The 12,811-nt window shown below is 37.1% G+C and overlaps 1 protein-coding gene across 4 annotated transcripts in view; it reads left to right on the forward strand.

Annotated features, from left to right (window-relative positions):
- The window catches only part of LOC125655915 (mediator of RNA polymerase II transcription subunit 15-like), a 51,425-nt gene that overhangs the window by 9,617 nt on the left and 28,997 nt on the right, over window positions 1–12,811 (forward strand). For 2 of the 4 annotated variants that reach the window (XM_048886460.2, XM_056149172.1), the window contains exon 1: window positions 86–8,402. The exons of the other annotated variants lie outside the window; for them this stretch is intronic. In XM_048886460.2, coding sequence (XP_048742417.2) covers window positions 8,297–8,402 — 106 coding nt within the window. In that variant the 5' untranslated portion in view covers window positions 86–8,296. Of the gene's footprint in view, window positions 1–85; window positions 8,403–12,811 lie in introns of those variants that run through there. 4 annotated transcript variants of the gene reach the window in all.

A 12,811-nucleotide genomic window follows, 5' to 3' on the forward strand; every position in this document is an offset into this window, starting at 1 on the left:
TGATAGATCTGTGATATGAGGGGTGGATCTGATAGATCTGTGATATGAGGGATGGATCTGACAGATCTATGATATGAGGAGTGGATCTGATAGATCTGTAATATGAGGGGTGAGTCTGATAGATCTATGATATGAGGGATGGATCTGATAGATCTATGATATGAGGAGTGGATCTGATAGATTTGTGATATGAGGGGTGGATCTGATAGATCTGTGACAGGGCTCGAAATTAACATATGCCCGTCAGTCTGTGACTGGTTAAAAGTCTGGCGGACTGACTGATATTTGTTTTAGTCAGTCTGATGCGACTGGTTAATTTCCTAAAGCATCATTTTGGAAAATATACTTATGAAATTTTATACACACATTTAGCATGCTTCGATCTGTAGATATCAGACGAATCTGATTCGTAAATATAAATCCCACATTTAAGTGTTACAATATTGTCTGAGGCATATTGAGTTAAATTTCATTTTAATAACATTAACGAAATATGTTTAATTATTTCTGGAAAACTCTGTTCGACTGGTAAATTTTTCTGCGGACTGGTTGAAATTATACCCCATCAGTCCTGCTGGACTGGTGACATAAAAAGTTAGCTTCAAGCCCTGTATGATATGAGGGATGGATCTGATAGATCTGTGATATGAGGAGTGGATCTGATATATGAGGGGTGGATCTGAGATATGAGGATTTGGGGGACATGCACGTTCTTTGTACTTTCTAATCCACACATGTATTACTATATTTATTAATTGTATTCCTTAGCAGTGGCCATTTTATACCCTCTCACACTGATTTGAAATACGACTTTTGTCTGTCCATTTTCTTTAGTGATTAGTCTCTTAATTACACTCAATTGATTTTAGGTTTCGGTACAAGGCACCGGTGATTTTTATAGTAGAATAGCAGTAAAATAACTATTATAGTTGAAATATGGATCATAAAAAAAAAAATAAAACACATATCTAAAATTATAGATCGCCAATATCTTTATGTTGTTGGGGGAAAACACAGGAAGGAAAATGTTTTTATGGTCCAGTGATTGGGTGCGTGTGCACACACTTGGTCAACAAGGCAGTCTTCAGGGAGAACGGAAAGTTTAAGGCAATAACGTATCGAATTTGATTGTTTTTGACATTGTCTCTTTGTGGGAAAAAATATGAAGGATGAATGACACACATCTGTCACAATATTTCAAAGGAATTGCATTACAATTACATGTTAAACATTAGTAATACATTCCTTATCACTTTAATATACTGGTTTCAAGATACATCTGAGTTATTTCCCTTTGGAGAACTGTCATACATAGTAAGGCGTGAAACAATTTGTTTACATGCAGGAGTGGGACAAATTCATCACTGCATAAGTGAATGTATACTCAGTAAGTTTATCATACGCAGTTTCATCACCTGATATTACTTGCAAATATGACATTGTTTTTATGTGTCCACTTTAGTAAAATACTTCTTCCAATACTATTTTGTGTTTCCTACATTTACATATAATTAAAGACATTTGAAATACATTTTATCACCTTCCTCACTGACTGTAGGTCCACTCTGTCCCACTTAGGCATTTATTGTTGTTCGTCCTTCGTTGAAGGTGACCATGACATGTAGTGTCTAGTTGAAGTGGTGCGGTGTGTCCGGAGGTGGTTGATAAGACCTATCTGAGCAAAGAAGTCTCTCCCACAGCTAGGACAGAAGTGGGTAGGCACTGTGCTGTTGGTACTGGTGGCTCTAGCCTTGTGCGCTGTACGGTTCTGCTCAGCTTGAAGGGACCTACGCTCCTCTGCTGTGTTGGCTTCTTTTGTGATGTGATGGAGTCAGGAGGGTCTGTCTGAGGTGGTTGACTCCCAGGTCTCGGTGCTGATGTTGAAGTCTTTTAGTGAAACCTTCAGACTGTCTTTAAAGCGCTTCCTCTGCCCTCCAACTTTGCGCTTGCCTTCAATGAGTTCACCATAGAGGAGTTGTTTTAGTATGCGGTTGTCTGGCATTCGGGAGACCTGGCTTGCTCATCTCAGTTGGGTCTTATGCATGGTGGTGATGGTGCTAGGCAAATTGGCCCGCCTAAGAACCTCCGTGTTGGGGATTTTGTCCTGCCAGCGGATGTGAAGGAGGTTTCGAAGGCATCTGAAGTGGAAGAGATTTAGCAGCTTTTCATGTTGTCTGTATGGTGTTCAGGTCTCAGAGCCAAAGAGGAGGGTGGTGAGGACCTCTACCCGATAGACTTTCAGCTTCGTCTCAAGTTTGATTCCTCTCCCAAACATTCTTCCACAGTCTACCAAAAACGCTGCTTGCCTTTGCAATTCTGTTGCTGATTTTAGCATCAATGTTGGCCTTGTGGGAGATGGTGCTGCCGAGGTAGGTGAAAGTCTCAACTGCCTTGAAAGTGTCCATTCACCAAAATGTGCAGCTCATGGTACTGGTTGCCTGGGGCTGGCTAGAACATCACCTCGGTCTTCTTGGTGCTTATGGTGAGACCGAAGTTGTCGCAGGCTGTGAAGAAGCTGTCCAATTTCGCTTATATCTCTTGCTCATCACTGGCATTGAGGGTGCAGTCCTCAGCGAAAAGAAAGTCTCTGAGAACAGTCTCCTTCACTTCCATGACGGCCTGTAGATGCCTGAGGTTAAACAGCTTTCCATCTGTCTTGAACCTGATGTTGATGCCAGGATCAGTGTCTTTGAAGGCGTCGGACAGCATTGCTGAAAACATCAGGCTGAACGGTGTTGGGGCCAAGACACAACCCTGTATTACCCCATTTGACACTGGGAAGGCTTCGGAGGGTTCACCATCATTCAGGACTTGGGCCATCATGGAATTGACCGGACAATAGCAATGAATGTACTTGGGCAGCCAAACTTTTCCATGATTTTCTAGAGTCTGTCTTGGCTGACTGTATCGAAGGCTTTGATCAAGTCTATGAAAGTCGGGTATAGGTTAGTGTTCCATGCACTTTTCTTGGAGTTGACGGGCGGCAAATATCATATCCGTTGTTTCTCGACTTGCACGGAAGCCGCACTGACTTTCAGGGAGAAATCCCTGCTCAAGGTGTTTCAGCAAGCAGTTGAGGAGGACGCAGGCAATTAGGCTCATCTGCTATCGACAGGAGGGATATTCCTCGGTGGTTGTCGCATGACTGATGATTCCCTTGGTGCTTGTAGATGTGGACAGTCATGGCGTTTCTGAACTCATGGGGTAAATGCTCTTGGTTCCACATGACCTCATACAGACTTGTCAGTAGATTGCAGATGGGTTTGCCACCTGTCTTGTAAACCTCAGCAGGGATGGCGTCAGGGTCAGGAGCTGTCAGGGTCAGGAGCTTTCCCGCTGGTCATGTGCTTAGTAGCTTTGCTGACTTCTTCGTTAGAGGGAGGGGTGTCGAGCTCTTGGTTGATTATCACTTGTGGGAGGCGTGGGATTGTTTCATCATTGATGGCTGCAGGGCGATTGAGCATGTTGTCGAAGTGTTCGACCAATCTCTCAAGGATTTGCTTCTTGTCTGTTAGTAGGGTTGTACCATCTGTGCTGAGTAGGGGGAGGATCCAGAGGATTGTGGTCCATAGACTGCTTTCAAGGCATCATAGAACTTCTTCAAGTCATGTGGGTTGGCGTAGCCTTGGATTTCTTCGGCCTTAGTACCGCACGAGCCAGGAATTCTGCATGGAGCAAAGCTTTGACTGGACTTCATTGCGTTTGCCGGTTAAGGCAGCTCTTTGAATCGTTTGTGGTATCGTTCAAAGTTCATTCAAAGGCATTCAAAGTTCCATTAAATGCACCTCCTAAACAGAAGAGCTCTTATCTTGAAACTGGTGTATTATTCTGGTTAACTCAGTGGCTGAGAATGCCTTTCTGTAGATTATGAGTTTGAGTCCTGTATAGGGGAGTCATACTATTCTGATATGGCACAGTGCTTTTGTCTATCTCATATCTGTCCATCTGTCAGCACATGCGGCCCAGATAAAAAAAGCACTTATACATACTTACCCAAATCTTACTTACTAAGGCTGTATAAGGCTAGAATCACCAAACTTAGTACACATTTCTCTATGACTAGAGGAAGGAGTCTGTTGTTTTTAAAGGTCAAGGTCATACTCACGTTGGGTAAATTTAACACAAAATAACATACCATGGAAACAGTATTATTAAGTCTAGGGTAAGTTATTCACAAAATCTTATAGAGAAAGGTTTATTTGGATGTTAATCCTTTCTTTGGCTTTAATGTTGCACTAGTGACTACTGGTAACATTAATAAACTGCTATATTCATGAGATGATTCTGTTTTATTATTGCTTATGGAATTCGTGAAAATATTTCCCAGCATTATAAATTACTGTACGTATACAGTGGAGCCTCGTTAATCCGGACACTTTGGTTCCCAGCAAAATCGTCCGGATAAATGAAGCGTCCGGATAATTGAATCGCATATTTTCTAGCTTTGCATAAGTAGCCAATATATGCCTACAATATTGATGCATAGTGAATTAAACACATTCTATCATTGGATTTAACCATTTGTATTAGTAAATAAATTATTATAATGTTAACATTTACATGTATTTCAAAGCACTAAAATTTAGTGTACGTGTTCAGTGCATTTGCCTGTGCTTACATTGTACATACATATGATCCCTACAAAAAGATATACAAAACTGTGTACCGTATGCACTAAAACAAATAATGAAGCACTTTATGTAACTATAAGTAATTAAATCATTAGCAACTAACATAATCATTTACACTTCAAATATTTCATCACACTTTTACTTCTTAAAGAGGCTGGTAATTTCCATCTGTCACAATTCATGGGTTCGGCGGTCTGTTAAAACAATCTTCATCGTCCAAAGTTGATATAAGAATTTCGTGATTATCATGTCAGTTGACAACATTCTTTAACCAAAATTCAATCTGCCAGACTTTATATTTCTTATTCTATAATTATCCAAGACAATATCAGGAGAACAAAATCATTTAAGCTCGTAATATTAAGACCTACTACTGCTTTGATCTAGTCACGCGTACTTATTATTTTCATGATGCGATAATAACGGAACAAAACTCGGGTGAAATTAACATTACAGGTACATACAGAATTTAATTGTCATTTTCCTTAAAATGGTAATTTTCTCACTTCTACGCAGAGTTTAAAAATTCGAAAGCAATAAAGCTCTACAACATCGTGACAAGAATCAATCGTACACAGGTACATTCTACATGCGCGACATTCTAAACGTTAAAGACTTATACTATATATATATATATATATGTGCATGAACTTACATGTATATTTCACGCCAATCAACAGAATAAAATCCAGAATCTAGAAGTATGATCTACACTCTTTGGATTTGAATAAGCCGATATCAATTTACGAATCAGTACAACTGATACGTGTAGCAGTTAAAAAAATTATTATTACGGCATGATGTTTAATTTATTAATACGATTAGGGTATTGATCATGACTATAAAATAATATGCTACAGATTTATTTACAAAATTCAACACTACACGCCATAAAGATCTTATGTGCGAAAATTGGCAATACAATGTCTCAATCGGCACATGCTATCTAACGGACTTATCATCACACACCACCTAATTGGAGGGAGGTGTTGACAGGGTACAGGTAATCGCTTCAATTAGACAGTTTGGCTTGTTTTCTTTATAATTTACACCTTGCTAAAATTGTCCGACACAGACCTTCCCTAAACAAAATTACCGTCCGGATTAACGGTACAATTTTCAATGCATTATAACGTTTTGTAGTAAAAAGTGACCGTCCGGATCCGGAACATGAATTTCCGGATTAATGATGCAAAATAATGTATAAAAATTCCGTTCTCTAGAAAAATAGTCCGGAAGGTGAAGCGTCCGGATTAATGGCGTCCGGATTACCGAGGCTCCACTGTAAGCTTAAAATTATTTATAAATGTATCAAAACCATTTAGGGATTGATATTCTGTACAGATTTTGTATCACTTTTTGTGTACAGATTTTTACTCAAAATCATGCGCTTTTAAAGCCACTGTACAGATTTGTGGTTGAAAGATTACCGATACCACATGTATGTAAATGTCTTACGTAGCAGGAGAATGTTTAACAAGAGTCCACTGACCATACTCTGTGTAAATGACTTTGTTACCTGTAATTTTTATATGCTCTAGGACTGTATGGAAACACCTGTTGCATACCTTAACTTTGCCATCAAAGCAGATTGATTTTAATTCTACTTTATGCAGCAAGTATCAACATTTGAGAAACAATCAATACAAACAATATCTGCCACATCTACAGAAAACAAAGCCTGATTTTGTTATTATGTAGTCATAGATCAATATATTTATCTATAACAAAGCCTGATTTTATATTATATAGTCACAGATTGAATATATTTATATATAAAAAAGCCTGATTTTATATTATATAGTCACAGATTGAATATATTTATCTAAAACAAAAGCCTGATTTTATTATTTGTAAATCTATAGATTTATATAGAATACATTAGTGCTTCTGAAACAAGCATGGGCACATTTTTATGATTGACCCCCCACCCCCCCATGAACAATTTAGACATTTATTCATTTTATAATAAGTTGGAAGATCTTTTATCAAAAAATGGAACAGTGAATTTTTTTTTTGTGGTTTGGAGAAAACATTGATAAATGTGAATATTGCTGACTGGTCAGAATAGTATGTATTTGTACACCCCTTCCTGATTTTTTTTTTTTGGGCATGCATTTATAGATAGATATCTTAACTACAAAACCTTACCTCTGTGCAATTTTCTAGATGAGAATCTGCATTTTCATGCAGATAGATGGTATTCAGTACCGGATCTCTGCTTTTTATGGATAAAACATTCAGTGCATTTGATATCTCTATGTCAGTACTTACAGAGTTTGATATCATGGTACCTACTATTACAGTTTATTGTACGTTTCTACACAATGGTTACACAGTCATTAATCATTGAATTAATAAATACATATGAAGCAGTACCTCCTCAGTATCTTCATAATTGCAGGGAAATAGATATGTAGTGACATTTGCTGTCGAATGTGAAGATCAAGAATATTAACAAACTTTGCTCAGCCTATAAAACAGCAAACTTTGCAACCAGAAAATGAAAGGTTCAGTCGTTGAGGAAGCATGAATTATCAGCAATAAATTGAGCTGATAGAATTCACATCAAATGCACTCTATTTGTTCATATGGGAGTCTAGAATGGTTGAAACATTGTAAATCGAATCCTAGAACCTGTAGCAGTGTTCACAGAGTCCATTTATAAGATAATATTTCTTGGAGGGACTCTGAAGTAAAAACCACAGGCCCTGTAGATATTAATCATTTTAAATTATCCTTTTACAGAATTATAATGATTTTTTTCTTTGTTGGATTTTGAACAGTACTTCCCTATGCTGCAATATCAGAGATAAGTATGATGGTTTTATCATGCGATATAATAAGAAGTAATTTCCTGATTCTGACAGAGATGTTAAATTGTTTTTATATGGAGCAAACACTGACTAGCAGCTTATTAGCCACAATTTTCTGTACTGTTAGTTTACATTTGAAGTACGAGTGCACTTTTGAGGGAACCAGTCCACACTCGATTAGTTTGTCATCTGGTTTGTGGTGCTCTCATTTGCATGTAACGAAGCTCTGATACTGAGAGGCAGTCAATATTTTAAGATCCCAATGTCAGATAAATCAAGGAAAATTAATTTTTTTCCCTTTCACTCTATCAGGAAAATCCATGCATTAAAAATATGTAATGAATCTATAGGAAATCTATGCTGGCAATCAATTCATATAGTGATGAAGCACATTTAACTAGCCACAGGGGAGAGGTGTTGCAAGTTCAGTATTAGTGTATTGGACATATTAAGCCTGTCCTCTCGCAACAGAAGTAGTAGCAACAGAAGTAGTAGCACGTGTGATGTCAAGCTAATTAGCTATAGAAATGCCCGGCACAGGCAGTGATATGTTACCTGGGACTGGTCCGATTGATTCCAAGTGTTACTACAGCTTGGTCACAGCCTGGACTATATCAGACAACGTATAGGATTGTTTTTGGTCTCTGAGGACAGTTTTTCATTTCCTACTCTGCTGTAAGATAATGATAAAATTTTGAGATAGGGAGACAGACTTCCGGATTGACACTTGTTTCAGTGTAAATTACAACTGTTAACAATCTTTTAAGTGACTCTGTGTGTGAATTAGTAAGGAAATGCTGGAGGGAAGAGGGACCATGACTTACTGAGTTTTGTAAGAGCGAGGGGGGTATGTATTCTGGACAGCCAGGGTACAGCGGAGTGGACCCGTATGCCATCAATCGAGGTCATGTGTACCAAACTGGTGTCCCCTGGAACTCGATGGGATATTACACCTGTACGTATTGTCTAGAGACTTTTATGTAGTAATCTTCAATTCAGACCCATTTTATGTCTCAGAATTTTGGAAATGATTGCAAACAAATTTTTTATTTTAAGTTTCAAATTTTATTTATTTCAAGTTTCATATAAACAAATAACAGATACAATAACAAGTCAAAATTTCAATAATATATACTATGAACATTAGATAGAATAGACGAAATTTTCAAAAAATTCATTATCAGCAAGTGAATTGAGATTTTTCAAAATATAAGCATAAGTCATTACTGAAAATTGGACATGCTGAAAAATATTATAACAAGTTTCATCTAGTAAGTATAACCTACACTACATTTTATATTTATATATTCTGTAAGCTATATAAGAAATAAGCAAATTTAATGACTTTAATAGTCTTTCTATTGTGTTCATGAAAAAAACCCAATCATAATGTGTTTCCATTTTATATTTACATTTAGATAAGCACCTAGCTAATACAGATTGCAAACAAATTACCTGAACAGCTTCCTATACATCTGTTGATTTTAAAAATATTTAATCAACTTAAAGATGTACCAGTGGTTTCTTTTGATCTTTCCCTCTATATCCTATTTCCAATATTACTTGAAATGAAAATTTGTCATGTTTCTGTACAAGTATTATGAATTTCATTCAAATATCTGAGATTAGATGCTATTTGTGTTGGGAATGAAACCTGACAGAGATTCTGTGATAAAAAGAATTCAATTGGAAAAAAAAAATACAACCTGAAAGTAAATGACACATTACTCAATCAATCCGATAGATGTATTTGTAGTGTATCCATGTGAAACTTAGAGATATTAAGGTATTGATGTGGCAGCTGCTTATTAGCTATGTTTCAAACTCTTGATATGTGTATTAAGTGATTTTAGCATTCTAGATACAGCCATCAGATTTGAGCATAGAAAAAGGTTGCTGAACTTTAATTCTTTCATTTCCTCTAGGTAAATGAACACTTAATGATATGTTTGCTTAGGACTGAAAAAGAGTGAATGGAAAGTTGCCGAGATTTAGATGTTTGTTAAAATTTGTTGCATTGTAAAAAAAAAAATTATTTGAACCAAAAAATACAATGTATGAAATAAGCAGGTGAATATTTAAATTTTTCTATTTATTGTTGCCTTGTTTTCAAACTAATTAAAAGCACATCTACTGAAAAATAGGCTTCTATCAGTGGGTTGTTGTTGATTGATTGTTCCCGTCAAGAATTTTTCACTCATATTGAGACATCATCAGCTGTTGGTGAAGTACCACAAATTTATAGACCTGTGCTTACTGCTCAGGACCGTAGCAGCGAGTGAGGGTTCTTAATTGTGCCAATTAATGCCTGCTTCGATACAGGACCTTTGTTTTTCAAGGTCAAATCTGAAAGACCCGTGATTCTCCGTTCTAAATGCTGAGTGTTTGACGAAAGAGCAATCACTACCTTTGTTAACGTCTTAGGTTTGATGTGGTGGGGCTCGAAATCATGACCTCATGGTTACGAAGTGAACACTCTACCACTGAAGCTACCTGTTGGTCTATGTATTTTTTTTTTTTGGATGTACTGCAGGACTTATCTATATGACATCAGTACAACTTGTCTATTTGTGAGAAGTGATGGATATTGTCGTAGTCAAGCAACAGAAACCAAAGTGGCATTGTACTGCCATCATTTTATCAATATGTCTAGCTGTATCTGAACTTTTGAGCTTACCAGAACCCAGGGTTCCAGTAATCATGGTTGGAGGTTTGGTTGCTGGTGTTTAAGTTCTCTTGGTTGGAGGTTTGGTTGCTGGTGTTTGATTTCTTTTGGTTGGAGGTTTGGTTGCTGGCTTTTGATTTCTCTTGGTTGGAGGTTTGGTTGCTGGTGTTCGATTTCTCTTGGTTGGAGGTTTGGTTGCTGGTGTTTAAGTTCTCTTGGTTGGAGGTTTGGTTGCTGGTGTTTAAGTTCTCTTGGTTGGAGGTTTGGTTGCTGGTGTTTAAGTTCTCTTGGTTGGAGGTTTGGTTGCTGGTGTTTAAGTTCTCTTGGTTGGAGGTTTGGTTGCTGGTGTTTGATTTTTCTTGGTTGGAGGTTTGGTTATTTATCTCCATAATTGTCTCCAACAAGAAATATTATTGAGAGAGAGAGAGAGAGAGAGAGAGAGAGAGAGAGAGAGAGAGAGAGAGACAACACCCAATACCCCAAAGTGATGGATCCACCGACATGAACCATTAGATAAATCCTAGGGACAACCTGCATGTCCTTTCCTTGGATGAAAACCTACCCCTTCTGTGTCCAGTGAGGGCCCATGTTTGCCATACTCTGACTTCATTTTCATTCTTTATGGAATTTACGAAATTGATCACTGTTTGTTACCAGTACTCTTTAATGTAAAACTTTTTCGTTTGTTTTGAGGAAGGAACAGGTTGTCCCTAGAATTTACCAGTGTTCGTGTTGGTGATCATTATACTGCTATTTATATATGCGGGTGTCTGTCTGTCTGTCTGTGAGTGGTTGATACGGGGTATGACATATTAAAGATAGTCCAATGTTTATGTACCACGGTATATGATTCTCAGTAAACAATATAAATAATATGCAAAATGATTTTATGACTTTAATCATGATTAGGCAACATTAATTTGAAATTTTGGTTGTCATATTTCAAAATGATTAAATGTTGATTAAAATAGATAAGCAGTTGAAATATGTTTACATGTATAACTCATGCTGTTTTAGAACATTTAACACAGGCAGTCTGTATCAATGTTTAATACACATTAATGTTCTAATGTTCAATGCTTTTTAAACGAATTTTGATGTTAGCCCACTTGCAACAGTTTTTGCCTCATTGCTGACAAAATTAACACTGTACTGTCCTCATACCCATTGGAGAATCATGTATTAAAATTGCCAGTTAACAATGAAAGATGTTTAAGGACAGCTGGGATCGATATTGTCAGGTGTGAATATCTTGGATGGACTTTACAGTAAGCTGGAGAAGACTGACAGGACATTCTTTTGAGTTTAGGAATCAATGCCAGAATATCCAGCTAATGAAGAACTGATAAACACCTTCCCCCCCCCCCCCCCCCCCCCCCCCCCCCGGTTCACATCTTAATTACCCACAGGCCTTCAGATGTATAGTTATTTCAGGGTCAGTTCCAATATAATTCTGAATCGTAAAATCTTCCAACATACCTATAAATACCATTCAACTGAGCCTATTTTTTCACTTCTTCTTTTGATTATTATTAATTGTTACATATTCCACCCACTTTTTTTTGTCTATTTCTTTAAATTTTTGTTGTAACATTATTTCTAATTTTAATTAATTATTTTTCATTTAAAAAAAAATTCTGCTAATTTTTATATGGAAGTTTATTTAGTCTTGGAAAAAATTTGGAGATGGATTGGATGAAATGTTATTTTTTTTGTCAGTTGTTGATTTTTTATCATACATATGTATGTGTTACATCACCAATTTTCTTCAGGCTGATATGCAATCATTGTGCGTGATATATGAAAATTAATGTCATTCTAAGTGATGGAGTGACTGGAAATTTTATGCAATTCTGTTGTGAATCAATTCATTCTTCCCAAATTTCATCAGGTTATTGTCAAGAAACAGAGCTAACAAATGAAGGTACTGACATGATAGACTTCACGTATCCCTCCTCACAGAATAAAACATTGAAGAACTACAAAAAAGGGCAAATAATCCCTGCTTAGAAATGTGACTCCTCATTAGGGAGATTAATACTGTTTAGACTTCTTCCATTGATTTTGCATTATGGGTCTGGTCAGCGGTGTCGCTGTTCGTTCTTGAACTGGGGGATCTGCAGGGAGACACTGCAGATATTGTCTTACTGAAAGGATATCGACAGAATTAATCGTGGTTGATTATCAGGTCTGAGCCAGCATATTACGTCCACTGCCCTTTATGTACCAATAGTTAACACGATTCAGAGGTAGAGCACCTACTTACATCAATAGACATAGATCTAAAAAAGTAATATTGGACATTATTGGATAATCATGTGTACAATGATAAGGTGATAGTCGATCTTCTGTGTTCAGGATGAAATGCTACACGAAACAGTTTATGTACCTAAGTTTGTGTAGATCTGTTCATGAAGGAATTGACCGAAGAAACACATTTTTTAACTGTTCTGATTGAAAAAAAATTGTATGCCCTCTATCTGTGCACTTCTTTTATAATTTCATGGCTTCCAGGACCACATCATCATGGTCATATGTACCTCACTTGGTACATAGTACCCTTGGGGAATGAAGATCCATGTTTGTCCAAACGAAGTGGGGCCAGGGTAGCTGCAATAATGTAGCCCTCTCCAATGTTGTTTTTGTCCTGTCTGTCATTTTGTAATTCTGTCATTTTGTCTGAAACTTTAACCTTGCTA

Source organism: Ostrea edulis, chromosome 1, assembly GCF_947568905.1.
Source record: "Ostrea edulis chromosome 1, xbOstEdul1.1, whole genome shotgun sequence".
NCBI lineage: Eukaryota > Metazoa > Mollusca > Bivalvia > Ostreida > Ostreidae > Ostrea > Ostrea edulis.